At 39.4% G+C, this 12,907-nt stretch overlaps 1 protein-coding gene across 1 annotated transcript in view; it reads right to left on the bottom strand.

The window, feature by feature from the left end:
- thsd7aa (thrombospondin, type I, domain containing 7Aa) overlaps positions 1-12,907 on the bottom strand; it is an 87,207-nt gene that overhangs the window by 24,611 nt on the left and 49,689 nt on the right. The window contains exons 6-10 of the mRNA XM_086014346.1: positions 10,883-11,086; positions 7,323-7,517; positions 4,116-4,356; positions 681-796; positions 73-205 (exon numbers count right to left, since the gene is read on the bottom strand). Of these exons, the coding sequence (XP_085870472.1) occupies positions 73-205; positions 681-796; positions 4,116-4,356; positions 7,323-7,517; positions 10,883-11,086 (889 nt within the window). The remainder of the gene's footprint in view (positions 1-72; positions 206-680; positions 797-4,115; positions 4,357-7,322; positions 7,518-10,882; positions 11,087-12,907) is intronic.

The raw sequence follows: 12,907 nt of genomic DNA, 5'->3' as shown, positions 1-12,907 counted from the left end.
TTTGGTGTGCGAACATTTCCACAATTGCTGTAGTCTCATTTGCTGGCTAGAACAATGAAAAGGGGCATTTACCTGTATCCCGGACAGACAGAGGGAGCATCACTCTCTCTTTCTTGGGTCATCACTTCTGGACACTCTTGCCCTCCATTGGCTGGTAACTGGATGATGATGCGTTTTCTGAATTGCTTCTTTTTTGTCTTGCCACCTGTGGCCAACCAAATGACAACATTGCAAACAGCAAAAAATATTCAGAAGGTTTTCTTGAGGTCCAATACCTACAGTGGATATAAAAAGTCTACTAACCCCTTTTTAAAATATTGAATAAGTCAGAATGTAAGAGAGGCACCACAGGCAACACATTTTCTTTTTTTGTGGGGTTTTGTTTCAACTTGTTTACTGGACTTGTGCTTGTCAAGGTTAAAATTATCACTTTTTCTCAGGTGCCATACTTATAAGTATATTATATCTGATTATATGTAGTACTATACATAAGTATTAGACTAGTGGTTCTTAGCTTTTCTTGCAGCCCGGCACCCATGCATAAATTATGGTTTGTGTTGACTCCCGTCGTCTCACGGTGCACGTCCATAGCCACAGGTAGAACTTCTCCACTATAGTGAACGCTTTCTTATGTTTTACATATGATCGACATATTGCATAATCTCAAACGAGAACCTGACCTTTTTGACATGTTGACGGGTAGCTGCTCCAGTCACTGTATGGGGTGACCAAACAGTCTCTTTTGCAAGGCAGTAAGCAAGGCCTGACAGTGTCTGGACGCAAGCTTTCTGGACACCTGAAAGAACAACAAGATCAACAACATTGACATTCTCACTCATCAAATGTTACCCTTGACAGTCTGACATCTATTTGATGGATCACAACCATAGTTGGTTATAACGAAAATAAGCAAAAAAGTCTGACTGATCATTGTTATCAATCTAAAAAGACATTGGCTTGGAAATATTCAATTTTTTTTTTTTCTAAATGTTAAATTATCGTCAGAAAAGCAACGATGCTGCACTGATACCATGGCAGAATATAATGGCATTCATAGCGCCCAGTCAAATTGCTGTGAGCGTTCACTTAGATGATTATGATGATCTATCCTGCTCAAAGCCTCTAGAGGCATATTTACATATTCTCTGTATGTATCATATTGATGCTGTCCTGTGAAAAACACTTATGTCCATTTTTAATTTTCGTATTTTGTCGTGAATGATGTTTGCGCGTTACAGACATCGCATTAATGTGATTTGTTTTGGGGGTTTTTTCCCAAAATTGGACATCAGTGTTTTTCATGTGACGATATGTTGTTCTGCATATACTGTAGATACATGACGTAATTAACCAAAACAATTGTATTATTCTGCTGCCTTTGGTTATTTCTGCTTGGGGGCACCATTCCTGAGTATTCACATAAAATCTATGACAGAATTTCAACTTTTAGTTTTTATATTACTCTTCTCTCTGTTCATCGCACATCATTAGTTGATAATCTGGGTGGGATTTATTTTACCAGTATATTAATGCCCAGTGCCGATTTATTTGTAAACTTCAATGAAAAGACTCAGAAAATAAACACTGAATATCACATTGATCACCATAGGTGCCGCAAAGGAATGGGGAACCTATGAAAAAAACATCACTGGGCCCCTGTCTCAGTTAAGGGGCCTCAGAGTCTCTCTCTATTGAAGAGACGTGGCACACATATATCAGATTTGAACCAATGTCATGCTTATTATTATAATATATAAAATTCCATGTTCTTTGGTGACAGTCTTCTATTCGCGGTCACAGCTGGTTAACCCTGGCACCCTTGTCCCCAATGATGTGAAAAAATATCCTGTGGCACCAGTTCACAGTGCATCATGTAGCTGTAATCTGGAAAATTATACCAGAATAACAAGATGGAGTCATTTCCATTCACCACATGGGGGCTGGTAGGTTTGCTCGAGCGGAGCTGCTCTGCTGCCAAAATGATACCTTCTGATGAATAAATAAATACATCATCCACGGTCCCAGCAGAGACGTTCAGGGAAGAAACAGACCCGGATGTTTAAACACAGTTGGCAAAGAGCTAATCATCTCTGCCATAATAATGTGACTGTGACTAACCAGAAAGGAGGAATGACACATAGGGCCCTATTCGCGCTGAGAGCAAGTCTAGCACAAAGCGCAGTCTAACGGTGCGTATGGGTGGCATTTTCTTTCTTTTGGTATTTTGCTGGAATTTGCGCCGGTACAATTGGGCACAACTTTGTGGGCGGTGCGCCACCTGTGTGCGCCGTTGTGGGATGGAAGTAGTCTTTTCCCGGCCAATTATAGTGGCATCCCTCATTTACATCAAAATCAGAGCCATCCGTGCACAATACGTCAGAGTAGGCCATGTTTGACATTGTGGAAACTCGCTGGGATGTGCGCATGTGATGTAGGCAAGTGTACACACCGCCTTGCACCTCCGATTGTGTGTTTATGTGTGAATGAAATTATTTCTACAGTGGCTACGTATACATGGAAAAAATGTCTTTAATCGGATCAGAGTTGGGATTCAAATTATGATCGGATGCACTGTTTTCATGGACACTAAAAATATTGGCCCAATTAGGACTTGCGTGTTCATGCATCAGAATTTCAATCAGAAAAAATTATTTTGACCAGATTGACCAAATAAAGCAGAAGTAGTTGAAGAACATGCTGACTTCCGTTTCAACAAAACATCGCTCCGTCTATTTCTACTTTAAGCGTTTGTGTTACTTTGCATATTTTTCTCATTGTGCTGTTATATCGAGTTAACACTTCCTAATGGAGCTGCAATGTATCCAGTCCAGTATTGCACCCGCCATGTTTTTTGCTCGCTCTGCTACTACCGCTTGCGGGAATAACAGAAATGCATATACTGACGTTTGTACCGAAATTTTGGAATATGTGTTTTCATGAGCACTGATCATCTTATCAATCGACATAAACTACCACCCTTATTCAGAATAAAATCTTGATCGAAATGGGCTTGATCGGGTCAGGATATTCCAAATGGTGTGTGTACATGAAGCATTTTTATTCCGATCAGGCTTTTAATCCGAATAAATGTGTCCATGTAAATGATCAAACTCACCAAAATCGTGTTAGACCTGCGCTACAAAATAGACCCCTTTTAGCCAGTTAAATCTAGTCTACGTTTTGTAACCAAATTTACAGATGCGCTGGGAGGCGAGGCAGGAATGCCCAGTATGTTGTAGCGCATTTACCAAATTCAGAAACACGCTGAAGTAGATCCTTGCCCCGGCACAAAAATGACGATGTGCCCATTTTTATGCTGAGTGCAGACTACGTTCTGTTCTCAAATAGTCGGATGAGCCAAGGGCGAGGCAACGCCATGTGCCAGAACGCCCAGAGAGGCACAAACATGGGCCCGAACATGCTAGATTAGACTTGCGCTTGCACAAACATGAAGTTACGCAAGTTTTCAAGATGAGCAAACGGCGCCATTCTCCAAAAATAGAGCCCATAGTGTTTCATACAAATAAGGTTTGGCACGAAGTATAGGTGTGTTTCACTGAGTTTTTTGGGCATTTTACAAAATTTTGCTGATCCACTGATTCATCATCCGTCAGTGGTTGGGTACCCGTCCGACATTCGTCAGTCCATCATTTTTCGTGACAAACTGAATTGTAAGCATCAGATGGTCAGTCCGTCAGGCAGTCCATCAGAAGTCCCCCCCCCACAAAAAAAGTCAGGAAAACAAGCGTCCGTCAGTAACGATTACTTTGACGGACAAAAATCCACTTCTGTCAATCCTTATTCCGTCATTTTTAAAAGGTCATTCATCAATCATCAGCAAAACGGGTGTCCATCAGTGACGGATTGATGGACCGGTACATTTCCCCGGTCAGTCTGACGGAATGCCCACCTCAGGTGTTTCAATGACAAAAATGACTCTATAATTCATGTGTGCTGCACCTACATTAGAACATTTGCATAAAGTTATAAAAAGAAGATTATCACAAAATAAATCCCTTCAAAACCCTATGACTTCACGTGAATAACCATTGTACAGAACACAAAAAAACATCCATATACTAACAAATATCCTGTATTATTTGAGGTTATCTTACTTTTTGGGAGGAACTTGGCCCACATTAACCCGGACACAGATGACTTTACGGGTCTGCATTCCCACTGAGCATGAGGAATCATCTCCATTGGCGTGGCCCATAGATGTGTTGGTCACTGGGATGGAGGAGTCCTCTATGCACTGTCCCCATGGGCCCGTCTGCCAGTGGTACACAGTGCAGGGGTGGTCATTGCAGCTCCTCACCTCCTGCAGGGCACTGATATTGGGACACGGGATTCCACCTATTGAAGGACATGTATTGGCGTAAGCATCAGTTTAATGTGTGTACTTGTAATCTCATTACAATTGTTCATTTGATGCCTAAACTGTTGTTTAGGTATAAAGAGGAAGTTTACTTGGTTTTACACTGTTTTAATTGCTCTTGTTTATTTTTCCGTCTTCTCCCGTACACCGAATTCCACCTGACTTGAAACTAAATCACACAGTATTTTATTTATTGTTTTGACCAACAGCATGGTTTGTACAAATGATGTTACTTTATAGTATAGTACAACTTGGTCAAATCATGGACCTTCATATCAGCCATTATGGAAGCATAAACTTGATTATGATGTATGAGTTTAAAGAGAGCTATAGATGGACTGTTAATTGAGTTTTACCTGTTAGGCACAAGAGATTGACGATGGTCTTTTTATATTGGCCCAGGGGAAAAACTGATGAAAGAAGATGCCCCCCCAGGGCAGAATGTCAACACAAAGCTGGAAGCCTAATATGGTCTCAGGTGGGGAGTGCACTTGATGTGACCTTCTCCACTACAAAACCATGTAATTAGTGATCACGGTTACCTTCAAAACAGAGAAACCCTGAGGAGATGGTCAGCCATTACTGCCCCTGATGGTAATTGAATGACATCTTTCAGTCAGTCACTGATGGGCAGGAGAAAGCCTGACCAAAATGATTGCTGACCTCTATGTAACGTCCTTCACACAAAAACTTTCATGACAGATAATTACATTTCACCAGAGTCGAAATATATCAGCTGGGGAGCTCATTAATACATGGCCTACTCACACCACTGTTGTAATACATGCTAATTTAAAAGATAAATATTAAATTCCCTCTCATAGGCACCACGTGAGATAATGTCCAGATCAATCTATTGTACATTTCCAACAAGATGAATGGATGGATGGATGGATGGATGGATGGATGGATGGATGGAATATGATATCTTCAATTTTGAGATCATCTTATGTCTTATTTTTTTTCTAGGATAAGCCTGGATGGATGTATGGTAAGTCGATAAGTTTCACGTTGTCTTCTCTGACCTCTTTGTAAAGACAATAAATTGTGCAAGTTAATTATTAATTGGATTTATTTTAGGTATTCTCTATCAGAATGGGCATTTATTTAGATAATAGTGGTTTCACAAAAATAAGAACAAGAAGAAGAATGACCCAATACACATTAATAAATAAGTCAATAGGAGCACCATATAAGCAGATATGGAGGATGCTGCTGGGATCAGACCAGAACAGACTGATGGTGTGTACTTTCATTTCAGGTTAGCAATAAACCAAAAGATAAAAATAAATAAATTAATTAAAAAAAAATGGTTCAGATGAAAAATCCTTTGTGCAGTATTCCCAAGAAGTTTCTATATTTTACCATAAATGCTTCAACCATTTGCAACCATGCATGTGCCAAAATAAATCAGGAATTGATGAAGCCAAATGTGTATCAGTCTGTCAATTCTCATGGATGAAATGCTTCCTTAGTCCAGCATCAGCTATGATGGTGTGAACATGCCAGAAACAGCATGTTGCACAACTTGTTCCAGAAGTGCGAGAATAGCTGTTACCGTCATAGTAGGGCCAAAAAATAAATTCAATTTGGAAGCACTGCCAAGCCAGGCGCGAACCATCTGTGTTTTTTTCCCCTCCTTCAAACCACAAAGGTGAAAAAATGTTCTACCGTGTTATTCGCATTCGTACGTTGGGATGTAAAACAAGACACTCCTATCTCTAGAATTTCAGCATGATTTACATCAATGGTCCCCAACTGATGGGTCGGGACCCAAAAGTGGGTTGTTGACCCATTTTAGGTGGGTTGCGGACAACTACTAATAACGTACATGCATACATATTAAAATATTTTTTTTAGAAGAGTACTGAGGCGTACCGCGTTCACAAATAGAACATACAATATTGGTTAAGTGTCAGGAAATCTTACACACTTGTGCTCTAGTCACAAGTTACACTGTGGAAAAAAATGCAGTGCCGCTCAGCCTTTGGCTAGCGGACGTCATAGCTAGGAACATGCTTATACCAGAAAGTCAAACTGATTTGAAATTGCATTTAAAAATGTAACATACTCTAAATGTATTTTCAGAGGCTATTTTCAAACAACAACAATGAAAAAAAAGGTTAATTGTTGTTAACTTGTAGAAAATGGCTCACAAGTTTGCGACCGTAGGAAGACGCGGGTCCGAGGGTGACAACATTTGAGAACCACTGATTTAGATACACACTACTCTCATTGTGGTCCGACTCCTGTAACATTAAAGAATATGTACTTCAGCTAGTGAGTAGATATTACTTATCTATTCTAATGAAGAGCGAAGATTTGGCTAGGCCAGCAAATCAGTGGAATGATATTGCCTCAAGCAGTGTTGCCACAGTTACCTTAAAAGTTACTTTACTGATTACTGGTTTAAAATAGTAACTTAATTACTTTACTAATTACTTTATTTTAAATGTAAATAAGTTAGATTACAAGTTACATCCAAAAGAAAATCCATAATCCACATAAAATTGACGGTTTTGCCACTTAATTGGGAGTGCATTTTTAATAGTGATATTTAAGAATAAAGTTTGCTCAAGGTAACAGTTTATTTCTCTCACGACATTCATTCATTCATACTGATCAAAATCATCTTACAATAATATATGTTAATTTACTAAAACACTGGCTGCATCAATGACAGTAAGGAAGAACTAATCTTGCAATAGGTCTGTTGGGTTATTTTTTTAGTCTGCCCTTTCATTACAGAAACCCATCCCACCACCTTAGTAATTGTGGAGCACATTCCCTTTTAACTAGGAAGCAACTCGTTTGAAGTGGCATTGTAAACTGTAAAATAATTTGCTGCGTTAAATTCTGTGTTGCTTTCCCTTTCGAACAAGCATTATGTGGTATAATCAACATTTTTGCATAAAAGCTATGAAACTCCCGGTGTGTCACTTACCCTCTCCTGCATTATAGGCCAAAATGGAGCGAGCTCTGGTCTGCTTGCCTTCTGTATTTTTTCCTGAGCAGGTGTGGGAGCAGAGGGACCACTGGGTCCATGTACTGAGGGCACAGTCCTTCGGGCAAGGCACTTCACAGATCACTGGCATAGGCAGGATGGCATCACGGCAGAGTTGCCTCTCCATATGTTCACCTTGTGACAAAAAGGCTCATGTTAAGTACAGTATCGTAGTGGTGTTTGTAAAGAAAGCAATAGGCTTTTTTACTGAGACTTATATTAACTTTAAAGGGGAAGGCAACCTAAACATATTTTGTTCCAGAATATGTTCTCTGCAGGCTCATTAGTTGAGACAAGGCATTCTGATTAATATTGTGTTTGTGCAATATGAGAAATCCACCCTTTTTTGCAATCTCAGGGGGCGGCCATTTTGTCACTTCTGTCGACTGAAAATGACATCACAGTTTCTCGGGGTTTAGATCACGACCAATCATGGCTCAGTTTCAGAAAACAGGTGAGCTGTGATTGGTTGTTACCTGATCCCTAAGCAACTATGATGTCATTTTCATGCCCCAGTGCAGTTTTACACATCGTTTGGTGCCAGACATAGAAAATAGAGCCCGAAGAGTGGTGGTGTTGAGTCGAGAATGTAACCATTATTGACTGAGATGTGCAGGCGTCCATTCCATTTCACCCCCTTGCTGAAGCACCGTATCTATGAAAATCTCATTGCAAAGACTAGCGAGAATGTCAGGTTGTGTTGTGAATGACACACAGAGACTCCTCAGGGGAACTAGTGATCCATTTTAATCAGTAGGAGGCAACAGGAGATCAATAGGGCGGCTGTGAGGGGAAACTCTGAAGGGTGTTCTTGGTGATGATGCTTGACGATAAAGTAGCGCAAATCGGTAATTGAAGGTTTCCCTGTGATAGATAATACTTGTCATTCCAATGGCTGTATTAAATCTATGTAATTCATGATGTTTTTTTTCTGTATTGAGGAATTGCTTCAGTTGACCAACAAATTATCTTCAATTTTGAGATCATCTTAAGTCATTTTTTTCCCATACAGTAAGCCAATACTTTAATGGGAATATTGTCGACGGATGCACTTTATTTCCTTGCTGAATCTGTTTATAAATTCGGATTTTGTGGATTTACTATTCATTCACCCAAGATATTGTATGTGACTCAAATCAATTCATAACATAACATAATGCATGCAGTAAGCTTGGATGAAATTTCTCCAGTCTTGTAATTTCTTTTTGGTGTCCAACAGAGATCAGATGAGTTGGAACGTTGAGTTGTCAGATGGGTGTAATTGTCTCTTTCACTGCTCCCTGGTTAAAGAGCTCTAGCATCGCATATTCGATTTTCGATGACTTTGAGCACCGCGTGAGAGGCTTATTTTTCTTTTTGTATTTCGATTATGTATTAACAATGGGATCTCTTGAAAGACAAATACTTACAAGACTGACAATGACCTCTATTGTGAAATATTAAATACCGCAAACATCAGACAACTTCAGGCGATGAGGATTACCATTTTGTAATAAACTGAGCAAGTGCTGACTGTTTTAGTATGACTGTTGAACTTATTGAGTAAATGAAGGGATGCTGTTTTCCAAACCACTTCTCATGCTCGGGATCATGGGGATCTTGAGTGTATCCGAGCTGACTTAGGGCAGTATACCAGAGCACTGAGAGCAGTAAACCTTGCACAGAGCACATATAGATACAAACTACTATTTGAACTTTCATTCACACCATTACTGAGTGTGAACGCACAGTGCCTGCGCCAAAGAATGAACCACAACACCACCAGTGACTCTTATTACTGAAAATGTGAAAAGAGAAACTATTACATGATAAATTTTAATAACAGACCACTTTGCCAACAGCTGCCTTTTGACCCTTTATAAAGCCGCCATAAGGCGCTATCGCTTGCAAAGTGAGCCCGGTAATTTATTTTATTTGGAGTATATCTGTCCATTCTTACAGCATGTGCAGCATTTAAGTCTAGCTGGCGAGTTTAAAGGCCACTGCAGCACCAACCTGCTGATTGTATGTTAAAAGCAACTGAAAAGTGATTTTGCAAGCATTCCTGAGCACAGCATGTAGATACTTAGTGGAACACGTTTGTGCCACAGTTACAAGTAAATTAAAACCTCCAAATAAATTATACAATGCATATAACAATTTCCTATCAAAAGAGATCTCACAGTTACCGCATGTGAACTGTTTCTATATAAACCTGAACCATTCTCCCATTCTCTTTGAAAAAAACATGCCTGTGTCCGTGGACAGAAAATGACAACTTATAGTCCGATACAATGTATGCCACTGCCCACCGTGGGTATACGTAATGATATTCAATGCAGTATATTCATATCAAGGCTAAAAAGAGTGTTGGTAATTAATGGTAGAGGACAAGTCTTTATGGGATGTAGAAGATGGTAATCACACTAGCACTTGTGAATGAGATCCTCATTATATTATCTCTTTTTCACTCCCTCTCTCTCCCAAGAGCCCTCAATAGCCTGTGGTGTTATGACTCCGGAATCTATTCATAATTTTCATATCATGTGCTCTGTCCCACTTGCTTCAATTATCTGTCACTTTCTCTCTATCTTTTAAATATTTGTTGCAGACTTACAACACATACTGTACTGTAGCCATGTTGTTAAAGTTGTATTTTGAAAAGAAACAAACAGCCAAACAATTCTCTATATGTTCTGTACCGTGTACACAATTAAGGGTAATTCACCCCAAAAAATGTTCTTTACAATAGTATTTCCTGTGCAGCCACACTAGTCTAAACACGGCATTCTGATTGATATTGTATTTGTAGAATATGACTTGACTCATTCACTGCCATTGACGAATTTACTTGTCTTTTCACAGTCCAGCCATTCAATCCCAGGAACGTGTATACATTTTTTTCCAATTTTTTCAAACGTTATGGTAAAAGAGGGTTTGAAAATGTCTGGCAGTGAATTAGTTAAATAATAAAATCGACCTGTTTTTGTCCATCTGAGTGGGCGGCCATTTTGCCACTTGCTGTCAACTGAAAATGACATAATAGTTGCTCAAGGCTCAGGAAAGAACCAATCATGGCTCAGTTCAGGTAAGAGACAATCATGGCTCCGCTTCAGAATACTGGGGAGCTGTGATTGGTTGTTACCTGAGCCTTGAGCAACTGCTATGTTATTTTCAGTTGACAGCAAGTGACAAAATAGCCGCCCCCTGAGATAGATAAAAACAGGTGGATTTTTCAGTTTAACTCAAATTCACAAATGCAATATTAATCAGGATGCCGTGTTTAGACTAGTGGAGATGCATAGAACATATATTATTGTAAAGAAAATTCGGGGGTTGACTTACACTTTAGGAATCACGGGTTTGGTGAGTTGCTAATGGCTAACGCTTAAAGTTGTCAACAGGGTGAAAAATTTTAAGTGATTTGTAAAAGTTACAAAAGCTTAGGTTCTTTAAGGATTTAAAGTGATGAAAGATGGCAAAACAATGATATAGTAGAACCCTGATAAGTTTCAACAAACCATCACTGTTGACACACTGAACTTGAGGATTTCGTGTTCCTGGTCCACATTCCCTCTCATTGTCAGGGATGCACTCTTCCAGCTTAACCACAAGCCAGTCGTAGCATCTGGGATCTTCGCATGGTATTGCTTCCACCAAGTGTGGGCAATTTCCTGTCCCACCTGTTGGATCATTGATGATCTTCCGCTTCCTCATTTTGAACCCTGTTTAGAAACAACAGTAACATAGGAATTCAAGAAATGAAAACGCTCAAGAAATGAAAACGCTCAGAAGCACATTGTTTACAAAATATTAACTGGACAAACTAAAGTTAGCCCTTAGTTTTTCCCGGTTGTTTTTGTATTTAATGCCCATGCATTGGTCATTTCCCATATTCAAGGGCATAAGATTCCATAATCCAGGTCCTGGGAAGAGGGAGGTGTTAACTCCATCCTAGCAAAGGTCACTCACCCCCTAATCCACACTTCTGCTCAGACCCGATAACACAGCGGCGCTTAAGACTGCCTGCAGGGCTCAGGTCGAGGTGGCAGAATCTCCCTTTTGATATATATTTTTTGTCTTTCTACTCCCCTTAAAACGCTTTATTTAATCAGGTACTTTACCTTTACATATAATGCCATGTGTCTGGACCCACTGATGGGGGATTTATCTCAAAGAAAAGAGAGGAGAGGAATGCATGAAAAAAGATGAGGCGTCGCTCCCATATGAGCTGCTGGGTGTATTATGAATGGTGTGGTTGTGATTTGGCAGCTGTCAGAGCTGAATTTTGATGGAAGATGCATGAAACATCATGGAAAGAATCTTGTGCTAGGATGTGATGACACACCTTGTCAATTACATCATCTTGGAAACAAATGGCTTTGAAGTAGGAAGGAAACATGGTGCTGAAGAAAAAAAGAGGAACGTGTCTGTTTTCAGCTGCCGTTGTGAACTGAAGAAATGTTATGGCTTCAAAAATCCATGCTGCGCCCTATCTATTGTCACCATGTGGCTAATACATTTTAAATTGCTGTGGATTATGATGAAGGACTCCAGCTGAGCTGCAAGGTGACCACTGAGGGGTAAAAAGCATAATGGGGCATACCTGGAATGCCAGATGCGGCTATTGAGCCTTCAGGAGTTGTCATGGGTTTATCAACAATGAGGAAGGAAGGTGACCACCTGATGAGCCTATTGGAACAATGACTCTACTCCAGAGTCAAAAGACTGGAAGCCATACTGATCAGTTAAGGCTTTTATCACCAGGTCCTATAAACTCTACTCCATCCATTTTGTTTTTGTTGATGTTGTTGTGACTTTCGGCTTTGTCCTATCAGGGGGTCGCACAGCGAGTCATTCTCTTGATTTGTTTGGCGTGTTTTTATGCTGGATGACATTCCTAACACAATCCGCCCCTGTATGTTCTTTTTAATAACATTTTATTTTTTTATTCTGGGTATGGAACTGGCAGTGGCTTGGTTTTGGTTATATTTACGTTTGGTTTGGACTGTTTCTCACAGACTGAATGGTTTGTTAGAGTTAATGAGAACTAACGCAATAACTGAAACTAAAATGTAAAAAAAATTTGGGTTCACTAAATAAAATGAAAATGCTTTTTAAAAAATGAAAATTAACTGAAACTACATCTTACAATAGCTAATGGTTACAAAAAATGTGCGTAAGCCATGAGAAAAACGATAATTGAAAAAGCCAAAAAAAATAGGACATTTTCACCATAGAGTTAATTTTAGTTTTAACTGTTTGATACTGATACTGGTTTTAGTTTTAAAATTAACTCTAATTATCGCGAAAATGTCCTTTGTTTTTGGCTTTGTCTATATCGTTTTTCTCATGGCTCAAGCACATTTTTTGTAACCATTAGCTAATTTTGCAAAACTATTCACACAAATGAGATCACCTTTCACCCAGATGGCAAAACATCGTAATTCTCTTGCAAAAGCAAATTCGTAAAAAAAATAAACAATTATATTTCAGTATCAAACATTTAACACGAGCCATCATGAATATATTATTGTTGTTACAGC

Source organism: Filicampus tigris, chromosome 18 (genome assembly GCF_054856515.1).
Source record: "Filicampus tigris isolate MCC_2025a chromosome 18, RoL_Ftig_1.0, whole genome shotgun sequence".
Classification (NCBI taxonomy): domain Eukaryota; kingdom Metazoa; phylum Chordata; class Actinopteri; order Syngnathiformes; family Syngnathidae; genus Filicampus; species Filicampus tigris.
This window is presented reverse-complemented; position numbering and strand designations above follow the sequence as displayed.